This window comes from Pelobates fuscus, chromosome 12, assembly GCF_036172605.1.
Source record: "Pelobates fuscus isolate aPelFus1 chromosome 12, aPelFus1.pri, whole genome shotgun sequence".
In the NCBI taxonomy this organism is placed as follows: Eukaryota; Metazoa; Chordata; class Amphibia; order Anura; family Pelobatidae; genus Pelobates; species Pelobates fuscus.
In genome coordinates, this window is record NC_086328.1 from 95,724,758 (window position 1) to 95,745,511 (window position 20,754).

Here is a 20,754-nt window from a genome sequence, read left to right on the forward strand (position 1 = left end):
CTCTGAGCATATGGTAGTAGCCTCTCGTTACCAATCGCCTCCGGTATCCCCCTGAGTCTAATGTTCCTGCGCCTATGTCGAGTTTCCAGCACTGTCACATTGCGGTTCAGTTTCTGTACCTGTGCGGTTAGGTCCCCCATTTTTGCCACGGTCTCTTGTAATTGTGCATCTCTGGCACCCTCTCTCTCTTCCAGAGCTCGGACTTTGGTGTGGACTGTTCCCACCTCAGCCTGGACCACTTTCAGGTCCTCTTTCCACACTCTCCTGAGGTCTTGCAGGAGTTTCTTTATATCCCCCTTCGTGGAGGGTGCTGAGTCTTCATCAGACTCTGATGCAGTGGAATCTCCGCCTGACCGTTGCGGTGTGGAGGGCTCTTCTTCCTCTGGAGAATCTTCCGATAGTGTGTTTTCCACTCTGGCCTCGGGCGCCATCTTGGCTTGCAGCCGCGGTATGGGCCTTTCGAAGGAGAGCCGAATATCGGGCAGTCGGGTCGTCTCTGCGCGCGGAGCTTTCCGTTTTTTGCGCCCCATTGTTCTCTCCGGTGGGGGGTGATGTTTCTATCCGGTTACTTTTGTTTTTTACGGCCAAATTTGCGTTTTTGCTGTGGTTCGATACGGAGCCTCTCACTTAGGCGTCCGCTCAGTCTCTTGGTCGGCCACGCCCCCCAGTCTGTCCTTTTTAATATATAGCTGACTTGATATTTTCTGTGTTTTTTTTTCAGGCCTGCGTCTGCAGTACTTTCATACCTGTATATTGTGGACTCATCCCTCCATGCCTGCAAGGTGTTGTAAGTATAAACATTCAATAGACATATACTATAAATGTGCATTCAGTAGGTATTTTTTTTCCAAAGATTGAGGTTTATCTGCAAGGCACGATATTGTGGTTAATAGTAAATATGCAAGATATTAAAGGGACAGGCTGGATTTGGTACATTATTTGTATAGCATTACAAAGAGGCTTATTAAAAATATTTGTAAAAAATATATAAAACTTACACCACACGCATGCACACACACATACATACATGCACAAGAATACGCGCAGGCAAAGACAAGCACATACAGGTACACGCAGGCCTAGATCCGACACACACACAGACAAGCACAAAATCTTATTGTAATGTTCATAGTAGTGTATAACTGTGCTCCACAGCTCTGTCACAACTGTATGTTCATATCCTGAAGTTCCACTGTAATATAACTGAGAACCCCAGGTTACTTGGTTCTGGTGCTTCTAATATTGGGATGCAAGAGGACAAAGTGGGACAGGGGCAGAGAACGGTATTGTAAATGCGTTTAGGGGCTGTTTGTGATGTAGTGTGTGCAAAAAGATCTGCTTGTTTTGTGTTTGTGGTGTAGTATGTGTGTCTAGGGGCTGTAGAGAGTGTGTGTTTTTGCTGGGGATACATTGTGTGTGCTGGTGATGTCGTGTGTAGAGGATGTAGTATGAGATAGGGGAGGCAGTGTGTGTGTGTATAATATATATAATAATGTATTTCCCCGCCCCCCCACCCCCCCCTCCCGCTCTGGTTAAGGAGGGAGCATCACACTTTCCCTGGTCGTCCACTGTGGGAAAGATTTAATATGATGTTTTACAAACCATGTAACTTTACTTTAGCACAGGGTGTTCCCATCCTGTTTCTCTCATACAATTACAAATGAATACCTTGCATGCGTAAAGCCCTGCAATATTTTGAGAGAATCGCCATGTATAATAAATGAGTGCGCAGCCTGATTGAACATGCTTTTTGGCATTTCCTCTTCTTTAAATTCCCTTTGTTAATGGTTCCTGGCTCGGGAGATGAGATGAGATATGACAAGTGACCTCTGTCACTAGTTCTCAGGCTTTAGAGCTGTCACTATTGGTTATTTACACTGGAATGAAGTAGACTTCTTTTTTTTTTCTTCTCTCCGTTCTAGTTGTTTACCAGCTGCTTATATTCAATATAAATCTAGAGGTGTGTGTGTTAATATGTTCGATATGGAAATAGTACGTTTTTGTAATTGTATTTATAATGTTCTTTACTTAAAAAAAAAAAAAAAAAATGTATTTAATAATTTTTAATATTATAATCGTCTCTTATTGCTGTACTCCCAATGTATTTGACGAGAACCTGTTATTTATATCTAAGTTAACTCAAATTATCACCCGCTGCTCACAATAAAAGACGTAGTATTTAGAAAGAATGGCTAAAAACAAGGGGGAGGTGCAGCGCCTAAATAGCCCTCGGTAAAATATATGTAATAGAAAAAAAAAAAACTAAAGGAACACAATAGTCATGTATTTAAAACTAGGAATGTTGTAAATAGAATAAAAAATTGCACACTCTCACTTTTCAGGAGCTTCAGTGCAGCTCCAACTTCTGCGCCTGGGCGGAATTATCCCCGCCCAAGGATGAAGTGTGAGTAGAATTCTTAATATGCTTGTGGCGGTGGGAGGTATCCTCATAAAGAGATAAAAAAAAATTGTATATGGTGAAGTATGTAGAGCTATGGAACAAGGTTAGTTGTGTGTGTATATGTATGTATATATATATATATATATATATATATATATATATATATATATATATATATAAAAGGTGCACTCACATTTGATGGAGCCTTAGATATGGCTCCAAGGGAAGCGTGTGAAGTTGTACGATCCCCACTCAAGGATACAGGTGTAAATGGTAGTTCTCAGTTGAGAGAGAGAGAGAGAGAGAGAGAGAATATATATATATATTAATATATATATTCTCTATCTCGAAGTATGGTTTGCTCACTCCAATGTGCTTAGGTGGTATTATCCCCACCATGGATATAGCTCAGAAATTCAGCAGCAGCAGAAAGCGGTCCAATAAAAAAGTACTTCAATGATAAAAATAAGTAACAATATAAAATGGATAAAATAACATACAATTATAATTCAGCGCTCAAGTCAATTGATTACAGCTCCAATGGCAGCCTTAGCACAAAGTACGGAGTCTCTCTATTCCGATCAAGGAAACTGGGTAAAAACAAGGGGGAGATGCAGCGCCTAAATAGTCCTTGCTATAATATACGTAATAGAGGAAAAAAAATAAAGGATCACAATAATGATGTAAAGTATGTAAAACTAGGAATTATGTAAATCGAATAAAATATTTTAGAATGGTATGTTTTATCTGATAGGGGCACCAGATATTAAACCATGAGCCATGTAAAACCAATTTAATCTTCCAGTATTTTATGAATGTTCTAATCCTTTTAATAAAAAAATAAAATAAAAATGAAATGTAACTTTTATCAAATTGTCAACAGTTAGAAGGTTACAGACCCACTCTGTTGTGAAATATATTAAGCAGTAAAATGTTACATTTGTATTTATCTTTGTCGTTAAATATTGAGTAATGACCCCCTTCTTTCTCATTCTCAGAGGTATGTGGACGGAGGTATTTCGGACAATCTACCCCAGTATGAACTGAAAAACACCATCACAGTGTCCCCCTTTTCTGGGGAAAGTGACATTTGTCCCAGAGATGGGAGCACCAATATTCATGAGCTCCGTGTTACCAACACCAGCATCCAGTTTAACCTGTCCAATCTGTACCGGCTATCAAAGGCTTTATTCCCACCTGAGCCCGAGGTAATGGTTAATGACGAGTACATTTGATTGGCAATATAGGGTATTATGCTAAAAAGAGATCTTAAGTGATTTGAAAAATGGTCAGTCCTGCTGGCTGGATGAAGATTGTTGGGTGCTGAAAAGCCTCCCATTTTTCATTTCTGTTTAATTGTTACATTATTTTTTGTCTGTTTTATCTAAAATATACCTAGCGACCTGTTATTTCAATTGGCAAACTTTCCAGCGAAGGGGAGCCCCCATAATACACAGTTTAACTCTATACCTTACAATGTAGACCGTATTCTTAGTACAGCCCCAAGGCATGGGTACAGTATATGTGTGTGTGTGTGTGTGTGTGTATATCCCCACCATAACCTATTTGGATTTTGCTTCCCAAGCCTCAATAAGCAAACCAGTAACCAACCTCATGCTGATGATTTGCATTAACCATGAAACAGCTGTCCATGAGTGGTTCACTGGTTTTGCATCTTTTCCTAAATTGTGTTCCAAGCAGTTCTATACTGCAAACAGAGATTAAAAGGAATCCATGTTTAAAATTGAATGAGGGAAAAATGTGATTCTTTGTTAAACTAATTTGCATATGCCCACCCAGAATCCTTTGCGGTTGTAACATCACTGCAGATTTGGGATTTCTGTGGGAATAGCAAGTCTTATGGCTTGACTGGTGTGCAGATTTTTGTTTAACATTGTATTAACTATCCACAGACTTCAGATGGAAGGGGTTTTCAATCACAATTTTCCTCCACCATAACCTATTTGGATTTGTGTGTGTATATATATATATATACACATATATTTTCTAACACACATGTTGAAGTGTGTGTTATGGGAACATTTCATAGACCTGTTCTGGACATCAACGTATTATTTCATTATCCATTTGTGACGGAACGCTGTGACGGAACGCTGTCACTGAGTGCCATCCCCTCCCCAAGCACCGATTGGTGCAAGTTGATTTCGCTCCCTTTCTCCCTATTGGCCGGCGGGACACCTCTCCTCCCTGAGTGCCAATTGGTGCAAATTACTTTGCACCCTTTTTCCTGATTGGCTGCCGCATGGTTTAGGCACAAATTTGAATCCACTGGCGAAACCAAGTGATTCAGTTGAGCTATTTTTGGGTAAGTACAGAGCCTCAAGCCCAGACTTTGTACGACAATTTCTCGGGGTCTGTACATCGAATAGCTTGGGATCATAACTGGGACCAGGAGCTATTTGGGGATGTATGTGTAGGTGTGTTACTGTATTTATGGGGTTTTTGTGTGGTCGGCTTCCTGTGTCCGGGAGATGCCATGATCTTCCAGACACAGCGACACCAAGGTGGGCTTGTGTTTTGTATTGTTGTAAGTGGAGACCCCCTGTGGGGGTCTGTGCATAAATACGGTGTATCTTGTCAACAAAAGAGTTCTTGTTCACCCTTCACGAAGTCTCCACTAGTGTCTGGATTATACCACGATTTCCATTCTGCAAGTGACTATAGTTACTGGTTAGCAGCTATAATCACTCTAGGGCTGGGCACAACTAGGAAGGAGCGACCACAGGCTGTAGTAACCCATCCTCAAAAGGGTATACTGCCACAACATTTTTTTTATTTTATTTTTTGACAGGAGAGCTTAGGTGCTGTAGGAGACAGTTAGTGTGGTGATAATAAAAAAAAAACATGTCACACACCATTTATGACAAAGAATAAAGAGACATTTTGTTATGTTTAGAACATTTTAGTTTTAACTTTTTTTTTTTTTAATTTTTATTCTTTTTCTTCTCCCCTCCCCTTACAGGTATTGAAAGACATGTGCAAACAGGGATACAGAGATGCTCTTAATTTCTTAAAAAGAAATGGTAATACAGATGTGTGTGTGTGTGTGTGTATATATGTAAAACTCTTGAAAGCTTATCGTTTAAGTAGTATTTTAGTCCAATATAAAAGGTATCATTGCATACTGCAAGACTCAGGTTTTTTGGCATCTTGTGTAATGGACTAATATGGCTTATCGTGCGTGTGTGCGCATGTGGTGCCTTTAAAAGTATTCAGACCACTTCATATTTTTTTACAGCCATATGCTGCAGTTGTTTATTTTTTTCCACATCACTCTACACTCAATACCTCTTAATGCTGTAATAGTGGCCCAATGTGCTTCAACTGAGTACTGATTTGAGGGTTTGAGTATTTGTCAATGTCATATTTCAGGTTTTGTTTTCTGTTTCACATATTTGCAATAGTGTCAAATTGTGTTTTTTGCGTTGTCATTATAGGGTATTGATGTGTGTGAAAAATAAATAAAATAATAAATGTTGTACATTTAGACCAAGACTTTTAAAAGAATCTGTATTTGCTGACTCCAGTTCCATTAATTTAATTATAATGCTTAATCAGCATGCCTTTTATTTAATATAATTCTATAGAGCGGGTGCATTCTAGGGTTAATGGCATGCTATTATCACGTCATTTTAAGCATTTGTAAGCTACAGGAAGTAGGGGAATACAACTGAATAATCACACACAGCCGTAATAAAGACATTGTGTCCTTCAGTAACACATCTTCCCTGTGTGATTGTGAAGTTTATCTGTCACTTTTCATTTCTCAACCCATTACAGAGCACATCCCCTTTCCTTTGCCACAGACTCGCATATGTACACACACTGCATTCACTATACATACACGCACATTGCATCCACTATACACACTACATCCCCTATATCCACAAACTACATTCTCTATACATACACGTGCACACACTACATTCACTATACATACATGCACACTGCATCCACTATATTCACACACTACATTTTCTATACATACATGCACACTGCATCCACTATATTCACACACTACATTTTCTATACATACATGCACACTGCATCCACTATATTCACACACTACATTCTCTGTACATACACGCGCATCTTTCACGATACATACACGAACAAACTACATTCACTGTACACACATTGCATCCACTTCTCTGAAACACACCCTTTGCAAAGTATTTCTGTTACATTGTTTATAGCGGATAATAATGATAGATACTGATTATGTTGAATAATAGGTAATATTTGTACTCTACCAAAGTAATTGAAAATTAAACTTTGTTCCATTGACAGGGCTTCTAAACCGACCACAACCTATGAGATCACTTGCACTTCCTGCTCCTGAAATTCAACCCAATGAGAATGAAGAAAGCAATGATGAGGAGGAGCGACCATCAGAGAGTGTGGTAGTAGAGGCAGCTGAGGATCATATATTTGAGCACCTGCCACAGAGACTTAACCAGGGTGAGTAACTCAGAATGTGCCTTTAAGGGTGGGAAATCCTTGGACGCCCCGGAGTAATCTATTATTAACAGCTGCCAACTACTTGCTGTTCCACCTTAAGCCAGCAGATGTCATATGCACTCTCTATCTCTCTCTCCATCAGCTCTCCTAGAAGCCTGCACTGAGAAGCGCAGCATGTATCTCTCGATAACCAACCTCCTACCTGTTCGCTTGGCATCAGTCATGATGCTTCCGTATACTCTGCCTCTGGAATCTGCCGTATCCTTCGCAGTTCGGTAAGGAACAAAGCTAAACATTCTCAAAAGAAGGAATTCATGAAGTAATTAATTAAATACTTATGACAAGTGAGAGAGTGAAAAAGATCTCTCCGGGTCCTTCTAATTTAACATTTCTTGGTTCCCTTGTTTTGAACTAGAATAAGAAAGTGATACCAGCATCAATGTCCTTGTCACTTGTTCAAGGGAAAATTCTGAAAACATTTCAGTCTGTTTCCTCTCCCTATTCAATATAATCAGCATTTCTGATGCAGATTTTGTTATACTACAGCTCATATGATTCTACAGTAACTTAAACCCAGTCATTCACTGGAGATCTACCTGTTGGCTCCCATAGCCCAATCAGCTTGACTTCCTTTAAATATGAATTTCCTGTCAAAACTGAATTTGCACATTTTCCACGCATTCAACACCACTTTTTTTTTTGTGTGCACATAATACTCTAAATTAATTTAATTTGAAATTTTTTTTTTTTAATTATTATTTTATAATACATTAAACTGTATTTTTGAGAAGTCATAAAAGCAAGCTGTATTAGAAAGCATATTAATGTTTTTCCTTAAATTACTTTTGTATTTATTAGAAAGGGGGGAAAAAAAGTAACCCATATTATTCAGATTAGTCCCTTCCCTTCATGTCAACCACCCCCCACGTACCATCAAGTATATCAAGATATATTCCCACCAGCAGAGATTGGTGATCAATGTAACCTTTCAAGAGCCCAATTGAAACTGTATGCATTGCTGGAATGTTTCACTAATCCACATTTAAATGTACTGACTGTATTTTTTTCCACTATATCCTTGTTTGACCCAGACTGCTGGAGTGGCTTCCTGACATTCCTGAAGACATACGCTGGTTAAAAGATCACACGCGGAAAGTTTGTCACTTCATCCTGAGGAAGGCCATGACAAGTGTAGGGAGCAACATATCAGCAAGGTACAATCCTGGACTTACTCGAAAACAAGAGCAAGCTCAATGTATTACTTCTGGTAAAAATCTTTATAAGTACATTGTTTAGTATTGTTTTTATCACTATAGAGTTTATATAATACATTTATTTTTGTCATTTTCTGTTATTTAAACCTTTTATCCTTAATGAATTGATAGCGTGCTGCAGCAAAATTAAGGAAACACTATAGTGTCAGGAATTGAAACGTCTTTAGATCCCTTAAATGGGATAAAAACCTCAAAAATAAAAACATTATTACAGCGCCACATGGTTTTGCTGAATTTGACCCCGCCCCTTACCCTTCTCCTTGACGATCTAAACCAATCCAATGCTTTCTTATTCTGAGGCAGGTTAGGTCCGGAGCCAAATGCCACGTTCGCCAATCAGCATCTCTTCAATAGAGATGCATTGCATAAATGCATCTCTATGGGGAATGTTCACGTTGTGCAGCACTGACCCAGGAAGCACCTCTAGTGGCCATCTGAGTGACTGCCACTGGAGGTGTCCCTTCGGGAGCAATGTAAACACTGAATTTAAAATGCATGCAGGAACTGGCTATACTCACCAAAACAACGACATTAAGCTGTAGTTGTTCTGGTGACTAGTGTTCCTTTAAATGAGCACCCCAAGCATCATGATCACTGCATCATTCTGTAGTGCTTGTGGTGCCTGGAGTGTCCTGGTACCCCACAATTGTAAAAAGTCAAACAGTTTTTAGAACGGTTTGAATTCCTTCCTAGAGTCCGCAATGATTTTCCCCACCTCCACTACATTAGTCTGAGAAGTGGAAGCTCTCTTTCTCTCGGAGATAAAACCAGTGGTGCAGGTCTGAGCTCATTGGTTGAAAACAATCAGCTGATATTCCCAGCCAATGAGCTAGCCTTACACTGCAGGGCTTCACTTACAAAGAGACCTAACAAACTCTTGCTTAGGAGCATCTGGCTCTCAGACTGAGGTAGTGGAGGCGGAGAGTGGGGAGCATTACTTGGAGTAACCCAGGTAAGAAGTCATACAGTTCTAAAACGGTTTGACGTTTTATCATGTGTGCATCAGGACACGCCTGGCTTGGACTGTTCCTTTTAATGCAGTCTGATCTGTGAAACTGAAATTTCCTCCAACTCAACCATTTATACCAAGGTGCACTCATTCCACAAAAACAACTTTCCACAATCTCTTTTCTGTCAATGAACATATTACATATATTAGGAGGAACAGAAAACCAGTTCCAGTGCAGTGTGTGCCCTAATACTGACAGGCCTGATCAGGATTCTGATGTCAATGTTTAAAATACATTTAAAAAGAAAATGGAACATCACATAAAGAGATTTACAATAATTTATTCAGCAGTGTAATTTTAAGTGTTGGTTCCTCTATCAGAAATCATTCCATAGAAACCCGAATTCCTAATTAATTTGTATAGATTATCCAAATACATTAGCAGGGAAGGAAGATGCAAAAATGCTGTACTTCCAAAATCCTCCACTAGGCTGTGCTACGCTAAAGAGAAATACCCAAAGTGATTTGTTGGGTGTTATGTGTGTATAAAGGTGTTTGCACAAACATTTGCACAAATGCACTATTTTTAGATCACTTTGCGAACTATAGCTCTCCACTGTGATGACTTTAATCTATATGTTGGCAATCTCTGATCTAAGGGGTGCTCTAGACTCACATTTTCACTTAATTTGTGGTTTTTACTCAGAGACCGACATATTTATAAAACCTAATCTACATATTTTGTCACATTACATTTAAGTAACCCATAAGATTTATGTATTTTGCAACATTTCCATCAAAAAGACCTACAGAAGCAAACGCTTAAAATGTCTATTATAGCAGCAAAATAGTGCTGCACTCGGGAATTGTGATCAGTCCCCTCCGATAACCTAGTTCGTGAGCTCCAAGTCCATGCAAACCGGTACACCAGTAGCGTTTGCAGTAAATGTTCTCTTTATTGACGCCATATATGGCAGAATCACTGCAAAACTATAGAGATTTCTAAAATATGTACTAATGGATCAGATCTGCTATAGAAGTGCAGCCTATTTTATTAGCCGCCCTTCTTGGCATAAAGTGTAATCTTAAAGAGACAGTTACCACAATTTTAGCATTATTTTCTACAATTTATCAAATTCTTCTCAGATTTAATGAAACCTTTATGATTCAACGGAATATCTAAAACTAAAGTGAATGTGACGTATTGAGACTAATCTTATATTGTTTCAACTACAAGATCACTGTACGGAGAGACCGATAAAGTCAACATATTACATAATATGTATATACACATCAACTGTATCTTACTCCATATATCAACGTTCTGTGAATGTGTTAAGTAAACATTATAGAGTGCCATCTGTGAGATACACCTACGGCTTCATTCCTTTTGGGTAACCGCATTATGATTTCTTCAGGCATTTTATCAGAGTGCAATCTCTGCGTTTATAGTTGTGATATGACCAGCAGCTGTCTAGATTAAAAACAATAGAATAGAACGTGTGCGCTGTGTATCCATTTTGTCCCCTGTATTCTAAACCTGGCATCCCACAATACCTTGTTGCTTGACTGTGTGCAAAGCATTTTGGGATGTCATGCGACTCTGACAGGGTTATTCACAAAGTGAAAATTCAAAGTAAAGTTTAACTTTAAGGTTACAATAACTGATCTGAAAAAATAATCAAAAATCTATAATTCAGATATTTGGCCCAAATGTTGATTACATACAGCTTGAACAAGATAAAATGAAAAGGGATTAGTGTAATAGGGTGTTTTACGTCAGGTAGGCTAAGTATGGCAATTTGTTTATTTAGAGAAACTCCCAAGCAATTACATGGCTAAAGAGTTTAGGTCACTACATTTAAATACATTAATTATAATTTACTTTGCATAATGCCTTCGGGCTCCTTAGTGTTCCTTTAACTAATAAATATCGAGCACTTGAGTGTTGGGAATACAAAGCTTTGTGAATGATTGCAAATGAACAATGGATATTGAGGCACATATCTCTTGCTCCTTATAACTAACATTTTAGGAGTGAAGTGGCATAATGAATTTATTTTGCTGTAGAGTTGATACTCTTGCTTTCCGGATGTCCCTCTTATTGCACAAACCATAGTATAACACTTAAGAAAAAAGCTCCATCCCCCTACCAGGCTTCAGGTTGATTCTGTACATCAAATATTGGATTATCTTTAATCTTTGCATCGCGTGGCAGAAGGTTCTTTTCCATTAATGGCCAGTAATAGCTAGTGACATACAGTAGACCAGCTTTGCTATACTATTGGTCATTATCATCCTTAGCTGTTCCCACCTTTTGTAAAAGTAATTACAAGTTTGCCTCAAACTGGCTAGTGGACAAACAAGTCTGTCCACCCATAAATGAACACATGGAAAACCAGTTTTTATGAAACCACTTCAGCTGAGAAAATCTTTTTGCAAATGTTTGCTTGTACTACAGGATTTCAGTGTACATAACAAAATTTCACGTGTAGGCAAACCTTGTTCAAACAGAGCTGTCCAATTTGTGGGGGCGTATAGTGGTGAAAACATATATTCTATTGGGTATGGTGTCCATAACAGTGCATCCCAACTATTGTATTTTGTCAGGGACCAATCCTTCAATTATATAACTAGCTCAGTATACTGCAACTGTAATGTGATGAACATTGAAGGAACACTCAAAGCACCAGTGTGCTGTAGTGCTTACGGTGCCAGGAGTTCCCTTGCTCTCCCTGCTTGTTTCACGTAATTATAATTTAGAGAATCTGTGATATAAATTGTCAGTCCCTGCATACAATGATGAATGTTAAGGTCCGTTTCCAATAAATTTCTTTACTTTATTTTATTTTATATATAAAGGTTATATTACCATCTGGAGCTGAGACGAGTTCAGAGTCTACCAGTTAATTTCGTCATTCGATCCAGTGAGTCTTTGCCCAGATGGGTGAGAAGCAGCACCTCTCTTATGGACCTGATGCAAAAATGGGATGAATATCAAAGACAACTGATGCCTGGACTCTTCTGCATTAATCTTAACATGAAGGCTTCTCTGTACCATCATGAAGAGCCAGAACTCCCTCAACTTCCCATGGACCCTGATAGCCTAATAATGGTGGAGGTGGCTTAAGATCGGAATTATGCTGTTCATCTCAGTGACTGAGGCCTAGAACACCTCTTATAATAACCATAGTTGGCTGTTTTATACATAAATTTCAGTTGAATCAAGTCTAGCAAGATGGCACATGTCATCTTTAGGAGAACAACTAGGACAATGGCCAATTTTGGGTCTATTAAGGTAGCAACTGCCTTCTTTGGACGTACGTTCTGATGGAAGGGTTGGCGGTGTTACCTATAACATCTCATGATGATCATGGTGTAGTGGACCCAACAACTCTTGCAATAGTAAATATGCCTGTGGAATATATATACCTAAATAATAATTTTTTCTTAAGAGCTTTTCAAGGATTCTGAAACCACTGTAAGAAACTATGAATATTCATTTGAAGACCTTGTGGGACCAGTTAGGATTTCCACCTCTTGAGTACTGGGGCACTCTGGGGATTTTTTTTTCACTATTTCAATTATTGACAAACTGTTACCTTACAGAATTAAAGATCAGCCTGTTCAACATAGCTCAGAGCTGATGACATTCACTTAGACGAAGACAATGCAAGATAAAAACACATTTATATTTTAGTTTTGATGTTAGGACACCATCAAAATGAAACTAGTGAGGAGCCAAAACCTTCAACTGTATTATGTAATTATGTGCAATAATGTAAATTATTATCTCTGCTTCTGCCAATGTTTTTTCCTTAATAGCACCATTGCTCCAGGTTAACCTGTTTCTCCTGTAGAACTATTTTTTTCCCCCATGGCACTCTGCATAAATATGTCTATTTTTGATATATTGCATTATATATTCACAATAATGTTATGGTGCTGTGTGTTCTTACTAAAAATATAAAATGCTGTGGTAAAGTAAAATTTACTTATGGATAAGGTTATTGAAACGTTGATTATAGACAATTGAAAATGATAAGGAAATTAAGTGCATCATTTTCTTTGATTTATAAAGTTCTATAATATTGTGTTAAGTAATGCTCAATGCAGGTTCACAGTGTGGCAGACTAAACCTATACTATTATTCTATAATATTGCTGTACTACAAGCTCTTAAAATATGTGTAACATTTTCCATTATTTTTCACATTTTAAAATGGCACGTACTGTTTTTCAGCAAACCAGCTGTTTGGTTTTCCTTTCTTTTTTTTTTCCTTTATGTTAAAAACACGCATGTGGCAAAATGCACAAAGGAAAGTAATTATATAAGCACGTCACATATCAACCGCTGTTCATCATAGAAGCAAAATATCACATTGGCAGGGTGTAGGGTCTCTGCAGAAAATGCGAACCTCTGCAAGTGACTCTTCTGTCTTAAGGCTGACAATGTATCATGGTAGTTGTAGTTATTCATCCGCTACCTTTTGGTCATCCGAGCTCTAAACAATAATCGGTCATGGCAGGTTCACTTTAACTGAAATTGCCCCGATATGCATTGAATATATAATTTATATAAAAAGTCCCATCCCACGTCTTAATCAATTCCTCGAAGATAAATCGGTTGTTTCTCCCATTCTACAAACACAATATACAGGTGGGATTTAATGTACTCTTACATTAAATGTGTGCTGTGACAGCTACACTGTAAATACATGTTTCATTACATGATCAAAGGAAGCCGTGAAATGTGTTTAGTAACTAGTGAAAATGAAGGGTTCATGTGAATGCGATGGGATTAAAGGAACACTCCCCTGCAAAGCTCAAGTCATAAATGTGCTGATTTCAAAAGAAATCAACCCTTTTTAATAAACCACTTTAGTGTGGTTTTATTTTTACCTGCTTTATTTGCTTTACACTATAGTTTAGAGCAAAGCCGAATGCTTCTCCTAGAGAAACCTTGAAGCATTGTAGTGCGTGCATGCGCGCCCTATGTCCCTATCCTTTTCCTTGAGAAGTTTTGGATTAAACAAAGATCATCAGGACTGATTATATCATCATAGGCCGACTGTCCTGCAGCGAGAATGTCTTCGCATTGCAATAAAGGTAAAGGAAGTTTAACTCCTCCCTCACCCCCTTCCCCCCTCACACCCCCTTTAATATAATCTTAAAAAAAAAAAAAAGACTTAAAAAAAAATGCACTTTACTTGTTGGAGTGTTCCTTTAATCATAATAAATGTTCTACTGTTCAGAATCTGTTTTATGGAATACAGGAAAGTGATTTTAAGGACAGTGAAAATGTCATTGTTAACAAAAAGAGGGTTACCGTAAGTCATTAGTTTGTTTTGGATCCTTTGGGGAAAGACAAGTAATACGTTACATACGTAATATAGCAAACTATACAAGATGTGGCAGCATACTTAATCCCCATAATATTGGCTGAGAGTGATGGGGCCTCTAGTTTTACATCGACTTGTTTATTATGAGACCAAACACAATAAAACTCCACACAGTGCAAATACAAAAGTTACTGTTATGCATTAACTGCATATCTCAAGTTGGACTTTGAGAAGAACTTCTTGGGTGTAGACACTCGAGAAATCATGTTTCTGTAATTATCCCAGAGTTCCCAGTACTTTTTCTGTGTGTTTGATATATATTGCATTATCCCTCTCCCCTCGCCCCCTTCCCTCCAATGTTAATGCAATTTAGCATATTTATTCTAAAATGATGAGACGAAGACATATAGGCACTACTCTTTTAAGGTTATTAATTATATATTTTTAAAAGGAATGGCATTACTGCCTCTCATAGGGTTGTATAATCTTAATGCCAGCCTTTGCAATCAGTAGCATACCTAATAATTCCATAGGCTCTCTTACTCTAGAACTCTTACTGGGCATAAAAACATTTCTTGTTTGTTTTTATTTGGTTATGCAAAATGCCTAGAACAAGTATAAGGAATGTTTTAGTGCAAGAAGGCTATAGTGCTGCAAATGTTTCTCAGTCCTTTTTAAGCTATATTGATCAGGGACATTTATTAAACATAACTCGTCAGTTTTATTGCTAGTTCAACAAACTATTGGCATAGACCTATTTTGCTTCATAAGCTTTCATTTGAGTTTTCCATTTATTATTTATTCATTCAAAGGTTCAACTTGTCCACTGCAGGGAAACTATTCAGTTCATTTTATTCAAAGTTTGTCAAGGGGGCATCAGCAATATCAACTTCAGGTAACGGAGTCGGCCATTTTGTGCCATTGACATCAGACATTTTAAGGATTTTTTTTTTCCCAATCAAGACTTAACAATTACCCTGCATTAAATCAGCATAAACTCAGGTTGTCTTTTATTTTCATTGCTAACTTATTAAACTTTTATTTGTGTAGATTATTATATTATATAGTTCTGTATTATATTCTGCTTAAGTATATGTTTTTAAGTTGTGTACGACATTTACAGTATCTCTTGCTTTGGGTTTTATTTTTTTTGTTAATGTTATACCTCAACATGGGTGATCCCTAGGTAATGAACCAAACTCTGTTTGCCTTCGGGGCCCTGCATTCACAAGGTATTAACCACGTTCTACCTCAAATCAAACCTAGTGCTTCACGCAAATTTGATTTGTCAGAAATTTAAAGTTAATTTCAAATTCTAGGACAAAATGGCCAAATTGAAAACCCGGCTGACTAGAGACTGTTTCCAGTTAAACTATTTTACCTAAAATTCTAATTAACTTTGACTGACAGATCACACTTTACTGAATAACCCTGACCCTAAAATCCGTTGACTAAAGACATATATTTGAGTTTCATAAGCATGCAGCACTGCCTACCACTACAGTGACTATTTAAAACGTAATATTTTAAGATCTGACTGGACATCGGCTAAAATCCCACACTTCAGTTCTAAACATCCATCTGCTATTGCATAGCTGATTTGAGTTGTTCATCAGTCCTAATTAATGACCAGACAGCCCTCTATAGGTTATGAACTGAAAACAATGCAAAAAGAAAAAAGACTGGCTCAAGGTGATATGATTTGGATTAAAAAAAAAAAGCATACAAGGTCAAGATACCTGAAACTGTTATATTTAGCTTTCCTTTTGTTTCTTCTTATTGAAGTGATTATAGTTTATGGAATCCCCCGGGCACTGTTCTTCTTTTTACTATTAAATACTTTTTCTGCGGTTTGATGCGAAACAAGAGTCCCTAGCAGCGGTGATTGGCTGAGAGTGTCAGCTGACTGCATTCAGCCTATCACAGGCTCCCATGACTGGTATGGATTGGTATAGCTAAGGAAGAATGGAATCTCATACCTCCAGTGGTGCCAAGCTGTAGGTGGCCAGGATCCCTCATTCATTGTTAAATTGTTAAACACTTTTAAAATGGTTTAACACCAAATGGATGGACAGTGCTCTGGGTTTCCAGGAACTATAACCACTTAAATGGTTATATTGCCTACATTGTCCCTTTCACTCTCCCATTGCATACAGACTTGCTATTCTTTGATAGAAGGATTTTTATTTTTCAGTCCTGGTCAGTTTAGTGGTCTTTGAAACAAGAGGATGTACCTGTTTACTAATGCTGGACTGCGCCACATAGTATTAACGTATTCTGACGTTCTCAGAGTAACCAAACCATGGTGTCATTCAGAAAAATATTCAAATTGCAGAAAGCATTTCAGAATTGTAATAACCACTACAAAAAATTTCTTATATTGTGGACACTGAGTCCTATTGCTTGTGCTTAAACCTGTCTTCTGTGTAGCAAAATTTGTCATTTGTGTATAAGAATACACTTTTTACACTAAGAAATGTGCCAATACCCCAAAACCATTTCTCCAATTTGTTACCTTAAAGGAGCCTTCTAAACACAATACCCACTAGAGCATGCTGACTGTAGTGTTTATGGTTCAGTGCTCTCGTGCCGTCATCATTGTAAGTAACCAAACCTGCTTGCTGCTGTTCTCCAGGTGATTATGGTAGTTCCACTGAGCTGTGACTATGATACTTGGACGGTTTCTTTTAAGGGCTGCAACAGAATTCTGCAGGACCCCTTCAAGTGTTATTATGGATATCTCTGTGTGTGTACAATTATATAATATCTGTATATTGTTATAGCTGCACTGGTCTGATTTATCTGCTGTTAAATTGTAACTTAATCTGCTCTGTATGTAAATATCCTATAAATAGTTTACGGTTTCACATTACCTTTTGTCTTGAGATTTTTTTTTAGTCTTATTTTGGAGCTATTGGGGGATGTATAAGTATGAAGTTATTTTATTTATGATGTTTTTAACGCTCAGGGATTTATTGACTAACCTCGTGGACGTGAATTTGATGCCTTGCTTTATCTAGAGGCACATACTGCTCTCACTGTATCTTGAAACTTAAATTTCATACCAGTAACGGCGGCCAAATAATAATGGGGGGGGGGGAAAAACAACGCTGGGATGTGTTTGGGGCAAGTGTTGCAGAACGCAACATTAAACTGTGCACCAAAACCACTATAGCTTATTGAAGTGTGGATGGTGCAAGGAAACTACATGTGAAGTCCCTTCGGTTTATGGCAATGTGTTTTAGTTCAGTTTGATAAACCCCATCCACTAAAATAAAAATGATTTGAGAGGATTCCCCAGCACCCAGAGTCCTCTTTATCAGGAGATGCCATGAAGTTCTCTCAGCCGAAGATGCCATGAAGCTCCGTGTTAGCCTCTGCACAAATAGTTTGGATAGATAATGACTTGGGACTTTCTCATTATGACATATCTTTATTTTTGCTGTGCAGATACATAGTACAAGCTGGCAAGAGGTGCCCCAAAAGCAGTCCTCTGGCTTTTCCCACGTGGAACATGTGGGGCACATGGATAACGAGCACAATTATTTTATTTTTTTTATGCCTTTGTCAGGCTTAAACAATCGTAGTTAAACAGAGATTGAAAGTGTAATTAAGTTAGATCGTTGCAATAATATATGGTTAATGAAATTATAAGAAGATCAAGCGTATGTATCGATGTTTTTACAGGGAGTGCAGAATTATTAGGCAAGTTGTATTTTTGAGGATTAATTTTATTATTGAACAACAACCATGTTCTCAATGAACCCAAAAAACTCATTAATATCAAAGCTGAATATTTTTGGAAGTAGTTTTTAGTTTGTTTTTAGTTATAGCTATTTTAGGGGGATATCTGTGTGTGCAGGTGACTATTACTGTGCATAATTATTAGGCAACTTAACAAAAAACAAATATATACCCATTTCAATTATTTATTTTTACCAGTGAAACCAATATAACATCTCAACATTCACAAATATACATTTCTTACATTCAAAAACATAACAAAAACAAATCAGTGACCAATATAGCCACCTTTCTTTGCAAGGACACTCAAAAGCCTGGCATCCATGGATTATGTCAGTGTTTTGATCTGTTCACCATCAACATTGCGTGCAGCAGCAACCACAGCCTCCCAGACACTGTTCAGAGAGGTGTACTGTTTTCCCTCCTTGTAAATCTCACATTTGATGATGGACCACAGGTTTCAATGGGGTTCAGATCAGGTGAACAAGGAGGCAATGTCATTAGATTTTCTTCTTTTATACCCTTTCTTGCCAGCCACGCTGTGGAGTACTTGGACGCGTGTGATGGAGCATTGTCCTGCATGAAAATCATGTTTTTCTTGAAGGATGCAGACTTCTTCCTGTACCACTGCTTGAAGAAGGTGTCTTCCAGAAACTGGCAGTAGGACTGGGAGTTGAGCTTGACTCCATCCTCAACCCGAAAAGGCCCCACAAGCTCATCTTTGATGATACCAGCCCAAACCAGTACTCCACCTCCACCTTGCTGGCGTCTGAGTTGGACTGGAGCTCTCTGCCCTTTACCAATCCATCCATCTGGCCCATCAAGACTCACTCTCATTTCATCAGTCCATAAAACCTTAGAAAAATCAGTCTTGAGATATTTCTTGGCCCAGTCTTGATGTTTCAGCTTGTGTGTCTTGTTCAGTGGTGGTCGTCTTTCAGCCTTTCTTACCTTGGCCATGTCTCTGAGTATTGCACACCTTGTGCTTTTGGGCACTCCAGTGATGTTGCAGCTCTGAAATATGGCCAAACTGGTGGCAAGTGGCATCTTGGCAGCTGCACGCTTGACTTTTCTCAGTTCATGGGCAGTTATTTCGCGCCTTGGTTTCTCCACACGCTTCTTGCGACCCTGTTGACTATTTTGAATGAAACGCTTGATTGTTCAATGATCACGCTTCAGAAGCTTTGCAATTTTAAGAGTGCTGCATCCCTCTGCAAGATATCTCACTATTTTTTACTTTTCTGAGCCTGTCAAGTCCTTCTTTTGACCCATTTTGCCAAAGGAAAGGAAGTTGCCTAATAATTATGCACACCTGATATAGGGTGTTGATGTCATTAGACCACACCCCTTCTCATTACAGAGATGCACATCATCTAATATGCTTAATTGGTAGTAGGCTTTCGAGCCTATACAGCTTGGAGTAAGACAACATGCATAAAGAGGATGATGTGGTCAAAATACTCATTTGCCTAATAATTCTGCACACAGTGTATAGGAGAAATAGCTTAACTAAAGTGATTAGTCATCTAAGTTAACAAAGTAAATTTAGCTTAAAACACATCAAAGACTGATTAAAATTGCTCACTCTTACACTTAGTAACCTACATGAAGCAAGTATAATCTGCTAAAGGCTTAGTGGTGTAGACTATGCAGTGTCTTGGTGCATGGACAACAGAAGGGTAATCAGGGTAAGTTCCCTAACATGTCACTGATATAATAATCTGGACGGCAAGGTGAGAAGGGAATGCGTGCGTGCAAGTGTACGTATGTGATCCTTGTGTGCAAAGTATTACCAGGCTTAGATCCCCAACCTGTCACAGAAGTAAAGGGTTAAGCTCACCCCATGCCGGTTCTCGGTAAGTGGTCAGCATGGGTGAGTTTGCAAAATGTCAGCTCAAAGTCCCGCTGGGAAGGTCTCATTGGTGGCACCTCTCTCCCAATAGTCCATGCTTTCTCTCCTGTGGGCTGTGTGGGGGACCTCCGTCTGTATGTCCAGCTGGTGTGGTGCTGTGCTGACTCATGGTCAGTATCGTGGTCGGCACTGTGGGTGCTCGCGTGCGGATCAGCGCACTGCTTGCTGAGAGTTGTTGGAGTCGCTGAAGTGCGAGCAGATCGTGCTCGTCGGTAAGTCGCCTTCTGGGGCATGATGGTGTGGGTGCTGGCCCTCCATGCAGGCTTGTGGGTTCTGCTTTGTCGAGGGACTGCTGTGGAGGTACGGGGGGTATTCCCACCTATTTGGCGCTGCGTCCCTGGGCGGATCCATGCCGTTACCATTTTTATCGCCCTCTTGAAGGCCTGTCCCCGGGTGTGAAGTTTGGTCCACAGATTGGCACATAGCCGGTTATAGAACTCTCTTGTGCACTTGGAGGGCTTGCTGAGTGTGCGGTTCTTTATGGACCGTGTCCGCGCCGCCATCTTGTTTGTGCCTGGGTTGCTTCGGCTCGCATGAGATCTTGTCTCCTGTGCTGGTCGTGGCTTGGGGGTGATCATCCCCAGCGAGGACCGGGATGTCCCCCGCCGGTCCAGAGGGGAGAGGGGGGGGGGAGGTTAGAGGTGAGTACGG

At 39.0% G+C, this 20,754-nt stretch overlaps 1 protein-coding gene across 2 annotated transcripts in view; it reads left to right on the forward strand.

The window, feature by feature from the left end:
• PNPLA2 (patatin like phospholipase domain containing 2) overlaps positions 1 to 14,257 on the forward strand; it is a 39,439-nt gene extending 25,182 nt beyond the window's left edge. Inside the window, exons 4-10 of one of the 2 annotated variants that reach the window (XM_063437442.1) lie at positions 722 to 787; positions 3,400 to 3,609; positions 5,385 to 5,445; positions 6,713 to 6,883; positions 7,026 to 7,158; positions 7,975 to 8,097; positions 11,969 to 14,257. In XM_063437442.1, the coding sequence (XP_063293512.1) occupies positions 722 to 787; positions 3,400 to 3,609; positions 5,385 to 5,445; positions 6,713 to 6,883; positions 7,026 to 7,158; positions 7,975 to 8,097; positions 11,969 to 12,236 (1,032 nt within the window). In that variant the 3' untranslated portion in view covers positions 12,237 to 14,257. Of the gene's footprint in view, positions 1 to 721; positions 788 to 3,399; positions 3,610 to 5,384; positions 5,446 to 6,712; positions 6,884 to 7,025; positions 7,159 to 7,974; positions 8,151 to 11,968 lie in introns of both variants that reach the window. The other variant, XM_063437443.1, reaches the window with a different exon arrangement.
• The last annotated feature ends 6,497 nt before the right edge of the window (positions 14,258 to 20,754 follow it).